General features: G+C 38.0%; 1 protein-coding gene across 1 annotated transcript; it reads left to right on the plus strand.

Annotated features, from left to right (window-relative positions):
- The first annotated feature begins 10,243 nt into the window (after positions 1 to 10,243).
- Positions 10,244 to 14,315, plus strand: LOC139743930 (L-proline trans-4-hydroxylase-like). Its single transcript, XM_071654402.1, has 5 exons — positions 10,244 to 10,426; positions 10,985 to 11,076; positions 12,215 to 12,308; positions 12,847 to 13,128; positions 14,009 to 14,315. The coding sequence occupies exons 1-5, from the start codon at positions 10,256 to 10,258 to the stop codon at positions 14,159 to 14,161; spliced, it is 792 nt and encodes a 263-aa protein (XP_071510503.1). The 5' UTR covers positions 10,244 to 10,255; the 3' UTR covers positions 14,162 to 14,315.
- The last annotated feature ends 706 nt before the right edge of the window (positions 14,316 to 15,021 follow it).

Below are 15,021 nucleotides of genomic sequence, written 5' to 3' on the forward strand. Positions count from 1 at the left end.
TTAACGACACACAAATTTGGGTTTGCAGGTTGTGGTTTTATATGTTAAAGTGTGAAAGTATATAATATATATATATATATATATATATATATATACATGTATATATATACATATATATATATATATATATATATATATAATTTTATAATATATCTTAAGGGGGGGAGTGACCATGCTTAAAAAAGGAACGGAAAGCAAGAAACTCCTCAACTTGTGTATGTGAGTGTGTGTGTGTGTGTGTGTGTGTGTGAGTGTGTGTTTCAATTCAGAGCGTGTTGCGGGCTTGGTATACAGCAAATCCTTTTCTCTCAGTCCATCGAGCAAACGTAGGTGATTACAGTTCACTCCCGTTATGTCGAACACGGTTATAATAAACTTCATCAACATTATCCACTCTATGTTAGTTATTTTTTTATTTACTCGTTTACAACGAAATTTCGATATAACGAAAGGAAACTGCCGGTCCCGAGGACTTAATTATAGCGGGAATCCACTGTATATTTCAGTCAGCGGTACCTTTAATATTTTGATAGAATCATGCTAAACTATTGAACTGAGTGCCCCGAGATCTACGTCTATCTGACAATCTGTATACCTGTAGTTGCTTTTTAGTTTTAAATGTCAACTTAGTCCACACACAATCGTCGACATAAGTTGACTCATTGCACTAGAATAGACCGTATTTTTCGGATCCCCTTTTCTCATTCCTATTTGTTTTGATTTCCAATCATGTATTTCGATGATGATATTTCCCTGAGTAATGATATTTCCCTTTTCAGAAGCTATCCTCATATAGATATGCCTCCTGGAGAATTTTTGTTGGTTTCCTGATACAGGGTCACATGTCATCTTCAACGGACCGATTTTGTGAAACTAGACAGAGGAGCGGGAGAGGTTCAGCATACAATAGATCATGTCCTCATGACGTCATACACCAGGGTGGTAAACACGAGTGTAATAATGAAACAGCGGATAACACGAAAGCACTATACATGGACATGTCAGGTTCAGGGAAAAGGGGGCAGAAGAAGGTTATATATCTTCAATCCAGGCATTTTAAAAAAGAGGAAGAAGACGTTGATGAAGACGGCTACCTCATTTCAAATGTCAGTCTGCACAGAGCTGCTAGATTTCAACCTGAAACAAGTGTCTCACCATGTGGTAAAGAAACCAGCATAGCGTCATCTATCCAGTCCAGAGATGTAGATGACACTAGTCAAAGTGGGAAATGCCAATCGTCAATTTACCACGAAATTCCCTCAGCTTCCGAACAATCCGCGCCTATTCCAGAACCGCAGTACTGTCCTACCTACTGGAATATCGAAGGAAATGCAGAATTTGGCCCTTATGCAATGACCCGAAACGATCCTTTATATGCGGTATCTATCTATACTAACACGCCAAGAGTGGAGCATGAGGTGGATGAACATGGCTATCTCGTTTTAGAAGCACCTACTGATGAAAACGTCAATGATGGTTGTGAGAGCCACAACAGCTTGTCTTCCACAAAGATAGATTTGTACTAAAACAACATTTCCCCCCCAAAAGAAGATCACTTCAATTCAACAGTGTATGAGAGTATTCCTCATGTTCCTCGCGAACCAGAACTGTAAAGATGCCTTTATACTTATTTTGCAAACTGGTAAATAATGTCACAGCAACGACGAATATACGATGGGTAATGTTCGTCATTCCGCATGTTCGTTATTCCGTAACACATAAATTCCCTAGAAATACATGTTTGTTATTCTAAAAATTAAATTGGGTTCCTTAATTCGAAAATTTGCGGAGTAATTCAGAAGGTTCGCTAGTCTAAAAATTATATGAAATTCGGTAGTTGGAAGGTTCGTTAATCCTAACATATATATAATAAGACTCGTTTGTCCGAATATTAAATAAAGTTCAGATTTCCGAAGGTTTGTTGATCATAAGATTCGTTCGTCCGGAAGTTCGTCAATCTGAAAATGAAATACAGTTCGATATTCCAAAGGTTCGTTAATCCAAAAATGATATAAGGTTTGTTATTCGGAAGGTTAGTTAATCCGAAAGTAATAAGAAGGTGTGCACTAACCAAACTTCCAATATATCAGCTTATATTTTGGCTAAATTATCTGTGAACTAATCGTCATGGAGCGTTAGGGAATCATTTAAGCTTTATAAACCTAATTACAACCATGCAGTATAACCCGAAAGTATGAGAACAAATGCCTTTTTGAAGAGAGCCTTCAAAGAGAATTCGGCCTTCGTCTTTAACAGGTTGAATTCAAGTGAAAAGCAAAAGTAATATTTATGAACGAACGCAAAACAAAATAATCATAACTTGTGATATTTATCGTAATCCACTGATGAAAATTATACATGAAGCATCATTGTCATCATTCAAAACTCATTCTTTGCAATATTCATGTAAGTGACATATTTACTCCATTTTGTGAAAACTCATTGGTTGTGTTACTATAAGATGAATGTAAGATAAACTCGATTTGTAAATACACTGAGGACTTATGGCAGCAAGTGGGATCCTTGGCAGGACAAATCACATTCAAGTTTATACACTGTATTAATGGATGTTGTTTTGGAGTGCTTTCTCGATACGCTGCAAAGGTACATGATCTATCTGTATACCTCATTGAAGATACCTGTTTCCTACCATAACGTTTGTGTATGCACGATGGGGCCCGTTTCATAAAACTTGTCATCAGTGACAAGTTGTCACAGATGTGACAAGCTACTGAAATCCTTGCATCTAATTGGCTGAGAGCAAATTTGTCGTAGAAATATGGCAGTTGTCAGTGATGACAAGTTTTATGAAACGGGCCCCTGTGTGTTGGGCTATAATTACCGAAGTACATTGATAAATGAATGCAATTTAAAATTATAGGAACGCACAGACTTCATCATGTTTCTAGGTTGGACTAGGACATATCATCATTTAAATAGTCTCGTTTTTTCTACCCTGCTATTAAAAAAAATATCAGATACATATATAATACAATCTAAGGTAGATACGTCGTCAGACTTCAGTGCTATCAATATAGATGGCACACGTATTTGCTCGTGAATTATAAAAAAGGTTTTCTGGCATTTAGTTCTTCGTGCCAGGCCGGACTAAACAGATATCGCAAGTGCCTTGCTATATTACTGAAGAAGCTGGTTTTGTGTAAAAAAAAATAAGAAAAGTATGCTTGAGAACATAAAATGTGTCATTTTTATAATAATGCATGGTCTTTAGGATAATTCCAATGTTTATTAATGTTTGCTATAAGTTATCATCATTACGGTGATTTCTGTGAAACAAGTTACAAGTTAACAAGTTTCGGTGAAAGTGAGCAAGTGAGCTAACATAAGAAACACGAGAAAGCAACAAACACTATCATGACTATTGAGAGCTTTACTAAGACCTGCGAGGGACGTTTGATAACTCAACTAACCCAATATGCTGTATACACAATGTTCATAACTTTGGTAATCTCAATGGGACATTGTATAAAGTAATTTCAGGTATGGATTTCACATGTAATATTGTTGAATTAAATTAAGGGCAAAGAACTCTTTAAATTGAAAACAGAGGAAATAATAGTTTGTCTGATATTATGCAGTACCGGAATTCGTCATATCAGGAAATACCTGGCACTATTTCATTCATGACCAGAAGACATCCAGAGCTAAAATTCGGGACTTTGAATAATGAAAGTAATAAGTAAACATTATAGATGATATTGTAACAAAGATAATTAGTGTCTACAGTGCCACTTCTTAATGTCCTATAAAGATACTGAAAATACATTGTATCATATTCGTACAATTACAAGAGGCTTAATAACAAAAAACATTACTTACTGATGCCGTTATTCACAAACAATTTGCTGAGGAAGGGAAGGAAAAAGCACATTGCTGATGTGGTAAGATTAGTACGCTTTTATGGAATTTGTGGTTTCGATTATATCACAGTGATGGTAAATAACATGAGAATCGATAATTTTGTAACTGACAGGAAATCGATGAATTAAGACCCGCTCAGCTGCTTATTGATGATTATGATGTGAAAGTGTAAAAAATTGTCATTGAAGAGTTCACTGCTGAGAAGGAGAGATCATGCGGAAGCTAGGCTTGAAAGAGTTTGATATTAAACGGTTCTGTGTTTATCCTGAAAATGCATTTTATGTAGACAAGCATAAAACAATCAAGCAAAAGGATACGATCACTCCAAAACGCCTACCCTTGAAAAGTTATACTATCTATACCGGAGAAATTGATTTGAAATAAAGAGGAATCAAATCACCATTTTATCAACCTGTTTGTCGACGACTCAATTTAATCCACGTGCAAGAAGTGAAATCCCGCGTTAAGAATCAAAAGATTTCATTGCTGACTAAATAATATTATGTTCAGTGCAATGAAAGTAGATGAACAGGGAGCAACTACCTTTCAGTAGCCCCATGTTTGAGGCAAACAGCATTTATAAATTTATTAGCAATCAAGGATATGAAAGTGAAAACAAATTTTGAGAGAGGAGTGGGCTTTCTTCTTTGCATAGACATAGGCAGCTCACGGAAGGCCAGAAATACCAACATAATACAATATGCTTGGTCGAACTTCAGTTACACTTTCACACTCATACTCGGAATTTTTGAAGAATAGTTGCGCAAGTTCATCCCGCGCTTCGACCTGATATCAACAGAAGGAGGGCAATCATTGCAAGTCATTGCTAAGTTTCACAGCGTTTGAAAAGTCCCCTTTGAAATCAAAACGTATGACTAATGACATACAAAGACACACACTGCAAGTAGTCTGAATATTATCTCCTACTTCCAGTCCTTGCATGTTGAAATTGAATGTGGAATGGTTATCAAAAGAAAACCAAAATATTTTTGCATTAAAAATTACACCTCCTATAAAAGCATTGCATGATCATGCACCTTAAAAATGAAACCGGATCTTGGAATTAAATATTTGGCATGCTTCCTACCCCCCCCCCAAAAAAAAATCAATTTACTTTAGTTCTTTTAAAGCGCAATGCCTTTAACCATGACACATTTGAAAAAAAAAAACAACCAAAAAGAATGTTTATAGCACCCCTGCGTTCACGCTTCAAAATGAACAAATCTTATGAAATAATGAGGGCATATTAACTTTGTGATGGATATGTTTTATATACCTATTACTTAAACAAAAACACGCGTTCGCGCTTCAAAATGAAAAAAAAATCTTATGAAATAATGAGGGCATATTAACTTTGTGGTGGATATGTTTTATATATACTTATACAAACACACGCACGCATGCACGCACACACACACACACACACACAAAGTCATGTTCGACACTTACTCTTTGTCTGATTAGCCCTAGACACTAAAACAAAAATAAATAAAAAAGGAGGGGGTGGTGGATTAAGAATGAAACGACAGAAACCAGGAGAGCCCCATCTATCGACAAAAGAGCGTACAGCTCCAACAGAATTCCTACATTCACGGGAAAGGAGATGGTGGGTGGGTCGGGGGGGGGGGGGGGGGGGTAGGGAATTCTACAGTCTCCCGCTGGCATTTAACTCATTGATTGTCGAAGCGGATACACAGCAGCAGGGGCCGCGGAACGTTATGCATGGTGTGTGTCCGTTGTGTGTGTGTATGTGTGTGTGTGTTTGTAGGGGAAGAGAGGGGTTGAGTCAGGGGTCAATGCATCCTCCCGTCAACACCCCCCCCCCTTTGATTGGAATGAACGCACGGCGGAACACTCGAACGTCATGGTTTTTCATGCGGTTTTTTATATGTCTTTTCAAAGTGTGTTTCACTTGAATTTCTCTTCCTGTTCAAGTCGACTTGGATGCCAAGAGTGCAAACAAACAGAACAACGGAAATTCCAACACAATACCTGGGCTTACGAGGAGAAAGTTGGGAAGTTTTAAAGTTTCTAGTCCCCCCCCCCCCCTTTAATTTTGTAAAGGAGCCCCCTCTTTACGGAATTCCTGGATCTGCACCTGCATATACCGGGTATATTATCTTTTAAATACGGGAGCAATGAGTAAATGCACACATTCAGTTTCTTATTTTCAGACCCGACCGTGACAAAAGAAAAGTAAGATTTTGTTTCGCAACTGTGTACGCTGTATTCAGTTAATGTTACACTTTGTTTCGTTTTGTTTTGTTTCGTCGTTGTTTGGAACGCGATCCCGCCAAACACAGTCTGAGCTGTGTTTTGACGTAGTATGTGCAGATGTTGTTGTTTTGATATTTAAGAAGCAAACACACCGTCCGTATTTGTTGATAAGATAACTATAGTCCCCCAGCGATAATCTTAACCTCCTCATCCCTTTCCGTGGTTTTACGTCCATCCAAGACGTCATTCACGAAACTCTGAATAACGTGCAGTCTTTGACATCAGACAGTAGATGTTGTTTTTATAGTTATATTTGCTATGATTACAAAGTTCATTTTCTTTTACGACGACTACAAGATAATCTCATTCAAATTTCGCATGATTCAGGGCTATATAGCACCACCGCCACCTATCAATAAATTGGACTTCTCACCAACCGTGTCAGCTTTGTTTGCATTCGCGGGCATGGAGAAACGACAAGTTTGAAGAAAGAACAAGAAAATATAATATTGATTGGAATGACTGGTGTGACCGAAGTTGGCAAAATTCTCTAGACGCAACAGAGAGCAGTTCACTGAGAAGGTGAAACAGCATTAGTCATGGTTGAAAAGGCAGGCAAGTATTTGTTAGTCTTGTAAGTCACATTAAACATTGTATGCGTTCTCCGCAATGATAGCTCCGCAATGTTTGCATCGTTTATCGTGCCTTGCTTGTACGGGCACTTTATGGTCACAGGAGACCAAACAGGTCTATACGATGCGTGTGCTTGTCAACTGAAGATAATTTCTCGCAAACGACAGAACGAATTTTTAAATATAGTGACGTAATTTACACTGCACGACTTGTTCGTCAGTGTTCGTGGGAGTGAGACGTTTATGATTCAGCCAAATGAAGGAATTCACCACTGTAAAACTTGTTAGACTGTTGTTGCAATTCTTCAGAATAATCTGCGACTGCTATTGGATTAGTAAAAGACTACTATTGCATTTTTGCTCTTTTAATTCATATGCGTAGGAACAGTCACACTGTTTAGAAATAGAACGTTGTGATTGCTGTCTGAAGTTTTCCTGTTCCTTAATTTGTAAGGCGAAACGTACAAAGATAAATCTTGAGAAAGTCACGTATCTTCTATCTTTCTTCCTATTTTTTTTTTTTTGGTCAGTTAAAGAAATGCAATAACTATATACTATGTTACTACTACTGGTGCTCCTACTCATTGTTGCATAAATACATGAATATGCTTATATTGAAATGAAGAGATTATCTTGCTTGTTTGTTAAAATGTAGATCAGCAGTTGCGATCTTACAGATTTCATTTGTAGAGGGAGACAAATTGAAGAAATCTCACACCTCTATGTGTATATATTTTGGTTTATTCCTGAAATATGACGATAATATCATTATTGGAAACAATGATCGTCGGGCGCCATGTATATCTGTTCTCGTCCACTAACAGAATTCGCCTTCACAGAAGGGTTTCACGTCACCCCAGAAGTTCAGGCAGCTTACGATGAACACGGATTTATCATTGTCAGGTTGGATACAAACTTTCACTATTATGAACCCTTACGAGCTTATTATGAGCTTATATACTTGTATATATACCAACATATTCACTCTCACTCTACATAATCATGGGGAATCATCTTTAATTTTTTTTTCGGAGGGAGTGGCCGGCAGATGCTTTACACCTCCTCAAAAGAGGGGAAGAAAAGGTTTCGACACTCTCAATTCATCTTGATATAATTGTTGTCATAACTATGACTACCTGTACTTGAATTAGCGCACGTACACATGACATATTGTCAGGGTACCACATTTTGTATTCAAATCACTGCTGCTTAAACAAACACAATGTGTACTTTAACCTCACATATACAACGTAAACAGTCGCCCTTTGGAATGGGATAAACCACTGCAGTCTCGTGCCTTGTGATAAGGATCGGAGGGGGCGTGTACCGCACTCTGTAACAACACCATCTTCATCTGCTCTTTATATCACAATGTTGATACTAATGTGAACAAATCACCACACGAGAGTTAAACTAATATTATCGGAGGATTTTTACTAGCCTTTGTTAAAGAAGATCTCACTAAACCCCTAAGGATCAAACCCCTCCAAGAGACAACCCCCAGCGCTGTAGCATGTATTTGATTTGTCACCAGAGTTTGGAGCAAAAAGAAAAGAAATCACAACCAATAAGCAAAATTCTGTTCGAAGAAGCTCACCCGCTATACATTTTACGTCACTCGGCGACGCAGGGCAAATTTGACCATTCCATTTTTTGAAGTAACCAATGGTAACTAAATGAATTATTAAAGGGATGGTACAGAATTGGTGGAGATAAAAATTGGGTTTTAACTTTTTTTGCGAGATACCAAGAAAACACTTATAAAATAGTACAGAGCATACCATTTTAAGATGAATTTAAAGTTTATTTGATGAAAATCGGGTTTCGAATAGCTGAAACATCCAGTAACAAAGTAAAACAAAACGATCGTAATAAAATGTGGGTCCCACACTTTATTAGGATCGCTCTGTTTTGGATATCTCAGCCATTTCAAAATCAATTTTCATCAAACAAACGTTGAAATCCTCATGGAATTACATGCTCTTTCATATTTCATAAGAGGTTTCTTACTATCTCTCCAAAAAAAATGATAAAAACCTGAAGTTCAGTCTCAACCAAAACTATATGATCCCTTTAAGTGCCATTCAGTGACTCCAACGCTCTTGTATTAACGCCCCTGTTTGAGTCGTGATGTGAAATCCATGGAGAGTCATTTTAAAACATTTTTTTCAACTGTAAGTCCATCATCAGATAGAACAAAATCAGATATTTCCATTGATGTCATTACTCATTACATGATAAGGAACATTTTTGAAGATTTAATGAGAAATATCACATAATTATTTTATCATATCCTTTGTTCTCCATTAGCTTGAATTGCAAATATCTCAAATTGACAAAAATTGAATTCACTCATTTTGCAACCAAACTCTTCACATGTATAGGAGCATATACATTGTACGATATCAAAGACTATCTCAGCTTTATCGTCAAGCGCACCTCTGCAGTCTTGAGTCCACTGGCGGCCGGGTAATGCCACTGATCTCTTATAGGACGTATCTGGATATCTCATTGACCCATTCACTCTGAACCAACAAGTGAAGCCTCTGCGCCGCCATGTTACCAGGCACACTCTATATGTTGACTCGCACACGTTGTCCAGCACGCAGAGACTGTCATCTATAGATTATGTGATGTTGTGAGTTCCTACACAATGTGTAGGCCTATAGGCGATGTGCTTGGTGAGATGGCGGCGCGGTGGCTTCAAAGCGATATATGTAGATCTTTCCTGTAGAGATCAGTGGGTAATAACCAATGATTAATGACTATAAGGTCTCAGTGCCGTATCATAGGACACTGCAAAGTCTGAAGAGAGGGCGCCAAACAGCGACGCGCTTCATCATGAGCAATCACTACGGGAATAACTCGTCATCACAGAAATATCACCTCATTGACTGCGTGGTTCAAACATACCTGAACGTAACCCCATTTTTAAGATCATTTTGTTTGCAATTATCGTTTACACTCATAGATTACTTGGTGGACAACCTTATGATAAATTTTTGAAGCTTCATCAATATTGTCCAATTTTCATGAGTGCTGCACTCATGAAAATTGGACATCTCCTTTTCATGAATAAGCGTAAAACTTAAAAAGGATTCACATCTCTTCATCCTCTTCCCATCATTAAACATGCAAGTCCCGTCTTCAACCAAGACGATGGTCTTGCATATGCGTTCATGATGCCTCATGGAAGTAAAATTGGTATTTACCGCATTCATTCGAGCTGTAAGGTTGCCCTTTGTTCTCTTAATACTGAGTGTGAAATTTGTTGCACGTAATGTGCTTGCTGCCTTCAACATTAATTATCTTTGTTTGGCATGAGATTGATCTAGCCTCTGAAATCAATTCTCTTTCATTTAGAGCAACATTCATGTAGACACATTCAATGTTATTGCAATCTGTAGAGTCAGTATGGAGGACGAAAAAACAACAATAACTAAACAGAAACAACGTTTGGCGTTGGCTGAGGTTGTGAACTTTTCTGGCCCCTGGTTCGCAGGTCACTGCTCGGTGCAGCTGAGATGAAGAAGCTGCGACGAGCCCTAGAAAACGACGAGGGGATATTAAAACACTCGTATCCCCTGAACGACGGCCACGGCAGGGAGACTCGCCTGGTCATCTGGAGTCACCCCGGCAACGACATCACAGGCATGATCGCCAGGTCGCAGAAAGTCGGTGGAGTCAGCGAGAAGGTAGACCAGTCTTTCCTGTCGTCTGATTTTTCCCGCGCAATATGTTTCACATATACACTTCAAAATCCATGCTATGAATGTCACGAGTATAATGGAACTCAGAATTTCTTCTTCTTCAGTTGTTTTTGTTCATTTTTTTTCAGTATTTCTCCTTCTTTTCGCTTCTAGTTTTCATTTTCTATTCTTTTTACCCTTGACCACTCCACGTGTAACACACGATTGCACAATGTTGGGCATATTCACAACTGGACTCCATGGAACACCAGCCTCGTGCAGCTGATGAATGAGCTATTCCTTGGCAGCCATCTTGTCAGAAGAAAAAAAACCCCAAAAAACTACACACAAACAAACAAACATACGAAATGCACAAATATAATATGTACATAAAGATAAGCACGTAATATTTTTGTTTTCAAATCACCTGGAACTTATTCACCATTATATAAGAGACACTTTAATGAGGCCAATATGAAAGACAATTGCAACCTGTCGTGCATCTAACAGGATAACTATGATGTGATTAAGCGAGTTGACGTTTGCGGTGCATTTTTTTTTCAGTTGTTGGGAGGAGAAATATATCACTACCATACCAAGATGATTATGAAAGAACCAAAGACAGGTGGACGGTTTGTCTGGCACCAAGACTACGGGTGAGCAAGTTGTCTTGTTATATACTTCATTTCTCTCTGCGGGATCGACTAATCTGAAGTGTATCTTTATGACATATCAATACCTTACAAATATAGAAATGTAGTTACTTATTTACTTCTTTAATTATTTATCTATCTATCTATCTTTTTATTCATTTTTTTTCGTCTTTTGCTGTTTTTACTAAGAAAAGATCTTCTGTTCTCTGCTGAGGTTTTTTTTTTTTTTTTAAATTCTCCAGCCCGAAAAGGAGGAGAAACAGTATACACACACTTTGTGCTTACCTCCAAGTAGATAGCAATGGTTGGCAACGGTACACCGCAAAAAGTCGCGTGTTGAATTAGCACCACGGGTGTCACTTCAAAATAAAACAAAAAACACCTTTTTTATATATAGATAATTATTAGTTGCTGTGTATCTTGTTGATTTTGAACTTCAACAAGAGGAGCACGAACTTTCCGATACAGTGCTCGATTTTTTAGGGAAAAAAATGTGAACACATTTACACCACAATAACACCAGTTGGTGTGGTTTCCTATTGACACTGGACGGGTGATATACCACTGACATTAAAGCAACAATATCAAATCAACACCATGTAGTGTCAGTGTCGAATTAACACCAGCGTGGTGTCAAAATATCACCAGCAACAGTGTCAAATTAACACCGCGAAGTGCAAGGCAAACACTTTTCAACACCATCACAACATACTTTCTACACCTGTGGGTGTGGTCCTCTATTGACACTTGATCGGTGTTAGATTTAACACCCATCTTACACCGATCTTTCTGCAGTATATCAACCAGGCAACTCGTGTCAAATGAATAAATGCATAAATTCGTGAAATCAGAAATAGAGATGCAATTGATAAATTTTATATGTAATAATGATATTACCATTTTTTAGACCTTGCATGCGTTAACGTTAAAAAAGTTATCAATATGATCCCGTAATTCAAAATCTAACATAAAATGTAACGAAATGCGTCCATGTAGTCAACGGATCAGACATTGTATTTGCATAATTACGGGATGAACAGATTTGCTAATAGCTTCTCTTTTTTTTTTTGCATATATTTATGACCATGTACAGATATATAAAGAAATGATACAAGCTTGTTGCTATGAATACTATTCGAAGGTACTGGTATAAAAACGGATGTCTCTTTCCCGATATGATGAGTTCTACATTCGTCGCAGTGGACAAATGCGACAAAGAAAACGGCTGTTTGCAGGTAAGACGGTTCATACCATGATGATTTGTATATATATATATATATATATATATATATATATATATATATAAAACATAAAATGGCGTTGCTTTCTGTTGTTTTTTGTATACATACGAGTGTATTATATATTATGTGTGGCTTTTATCTTGTTGTATAATGATAGTTATGATATTTTGTATTATTAACTCAGAGATGATTTCAGAGTGACAAACAATACCATATATGTAATACTTGTTTAAACCTCGAAAGTTTGTGTGATATGATATTCCTCCTGCCCCGTTTTAACGACTATAGGAGTGATATAATGATTTTGCTCTAAAAGACAAATTTCCATTCGTGAATAACTTAGAAGTGTGGATATATACAGTATATATATATATATATATATATATATATATATATTTACATCCTCACCCCCATATATATGCAATAATGTGGGATTGCTGTTTTCGTCATCATTCGTTAAGAATTCAGCAAATCATTTATATCAATATTTCCTTCAGCGTGAGTGTCATGAGTAAGCAATGTCGCTTAACAGGTCATACCTGGTTCACACAAAATGGGCCGAGTCGACCACGAGATGATTGGCGGGCAGACGGGAGCGAATCTGGAGCGCGTCGAGCACGCCAAGAAGAGACTCGGACTCGCCTTCGTCGAGCTGGGACCCGGCGACGCCATCTTCTTCCACTCCAACCTCCTCCACTGCAGCAGCCCAAACAGCAGCGAGCGACGTCGGTGGTCCTTCATCCTCGCCTACAGTCGCAAGGACAACGACCCGGTGATCGTGCACCACCACCCGCAGTACACGCCCATGACGTTGGTAATTCGGGAAAGGTTTAGTCTTTAAATATTTGCTCGTGGGTATACCGGGAATACCATGTTAAAGTCTGTGGTCAATTTTGGGGATGAATAATTGGATATGCGATGTTATGCGAGGAAAACATTCATGCTGTGTCAAAAAACTGATCGATCATGTTTTCGATTGAAGGGATTCAATTCTTCCGCCTGAATATTGATCGTAGCGACATTATAAGTGTAAATAATCCACTTCTGAATTTTACATTTTAACATCAGTGTATGTCACCTTGTTAGCATCGTCAGAAAAGACAGCTCTCTTTCTTTTTCAGCAACACCTACAAACTTGACCCCGAAAAAAAACCCCAACTAATTGAACAGCATTATGTACTAAAGCCTTTCCGGTACGAACGAGGTTATATTGATTTTCACAAAACAGTTACGTAATGCCATGAAATGTACATGTCACATGATACCGAACAATGTGCAGAGCCTGAGTACAGCACATTTACCAGTGTTTACTGTAGGTTCGGAAAGCGCGAAAATAGAAACAAGATTAGTCAAGACTTTGCAACTCCCATGTTCCACTCTTCTGGGTTAGAACTTCACCATGATTGATGTCGCACTAAAAACAAGTTTGTAAGAACATCTGACCAAAAAGGAAAATACTACAATAGCGAGAGGACCAATCATTCACCAGCTTCGTTACCGTTTGATGGTGTTCGATGAGTGGAACTTAATTGTATCCTTAAGGAATTTGTTAACTGTAATTGAATAATGGTAACTACAAGAATGATTCTTGTTCAGTTTGTGGCAAACGGGCTTTGTACTTACCGGGTTTATTCGGTTAAAAATCAAAATTAAAATTAAAATTAGAATTATCGATTTCTTCTTTTCACATCCAGGTACCAGACAGTGCTATCATGGAGTGTTCGGACGTGCCCGATTTGGCGGGAAAAGATTTTCTGGATCCAAAAAGTGACAAGACGGTTAGATACAAGGACGGCGACGAAGACAGTGACATTAAGAGACTCAAAACAGAGCACAAGGCACAATAAACGGTGGAAATGACATAAGCGAATTGTCTATAGTTTTATAAGGAAAATTGAAGATTTATATGGACGTGCAGGTTTTTTCCCTAGTTTAAAGATTCAAACAAGAAAATGTGCAGAAAAGCACCCCAGTTTGTAACGGCTCACAGACAAAACCAGAGGAAGCTTTACTCGACATGAGACGTGCAGACATGATATAATAACCACTGACCACAAATGACACAGCTTATTGTTCCGTTAATGTGTCATTACATGTATGTTTCTTTTGAAGATGTGAAAAAAAGAGAGAATGAAATGGACCACCGATGAATTAATTGAAAAGATGAAGCGGCTTACAGAAATCAGGACTTCAAAGTAGACTGAAAGTATTTCGGCGAGAACTTGCGTCAGGAACTTTTTTAGGTCTTGAAAATGTAACTTAAGACTTTTGAAAATTGCTTCTGCCGAGGATCAATCAATTGGTTGAAGTGGTTTCGGTATGTCTACTATGTTTTACGGTTGTTTTGTTCTGTTTGTCTGTTTATTTGTTTTTATTATTTTTTCTGTCGAAAAGATTGCCACTTTTGTCTGAAATTAACATTACGGACTATATAGGCAGGCGGCTTTGAGAACCCAAACCGACGAACATAGAACTCAGTTTGTTGTAAGAGTTCATCTCCCCCTCCCTCTACCTCTCCTCTCCTCCCCTTCCCCTCCCCCTCCCCTCCCGTTCCCTCTGTTTCTCCCTCACCTTTTCTCCTTATCCTTCTATCTATCTCTCTCCCCTCCCTCATTCTGCAAATACGTTTTCCAAACAACGGCTCTAATGTCGACATTATAGGGGCGGCTTTGTTTGACAGTAATACATTTTCGAGTTTGTCACATGT

Source organism: Diadema antillarum, unplaced genomic scaffold, assembly GCF_040938485.1.
Source record: "Diadema antillarum isolate AM-2024a unplaced genomic scaffold, OU_Dant_1.0 scf00000035, whole genome shotgun sequence".
Taxonomy (NCBI): Eukaryota; Metazoa; Echinodermata; class Echinoidea; order Diadematoida; family Diadematidae; genus Diadema; species Diadema antillarum.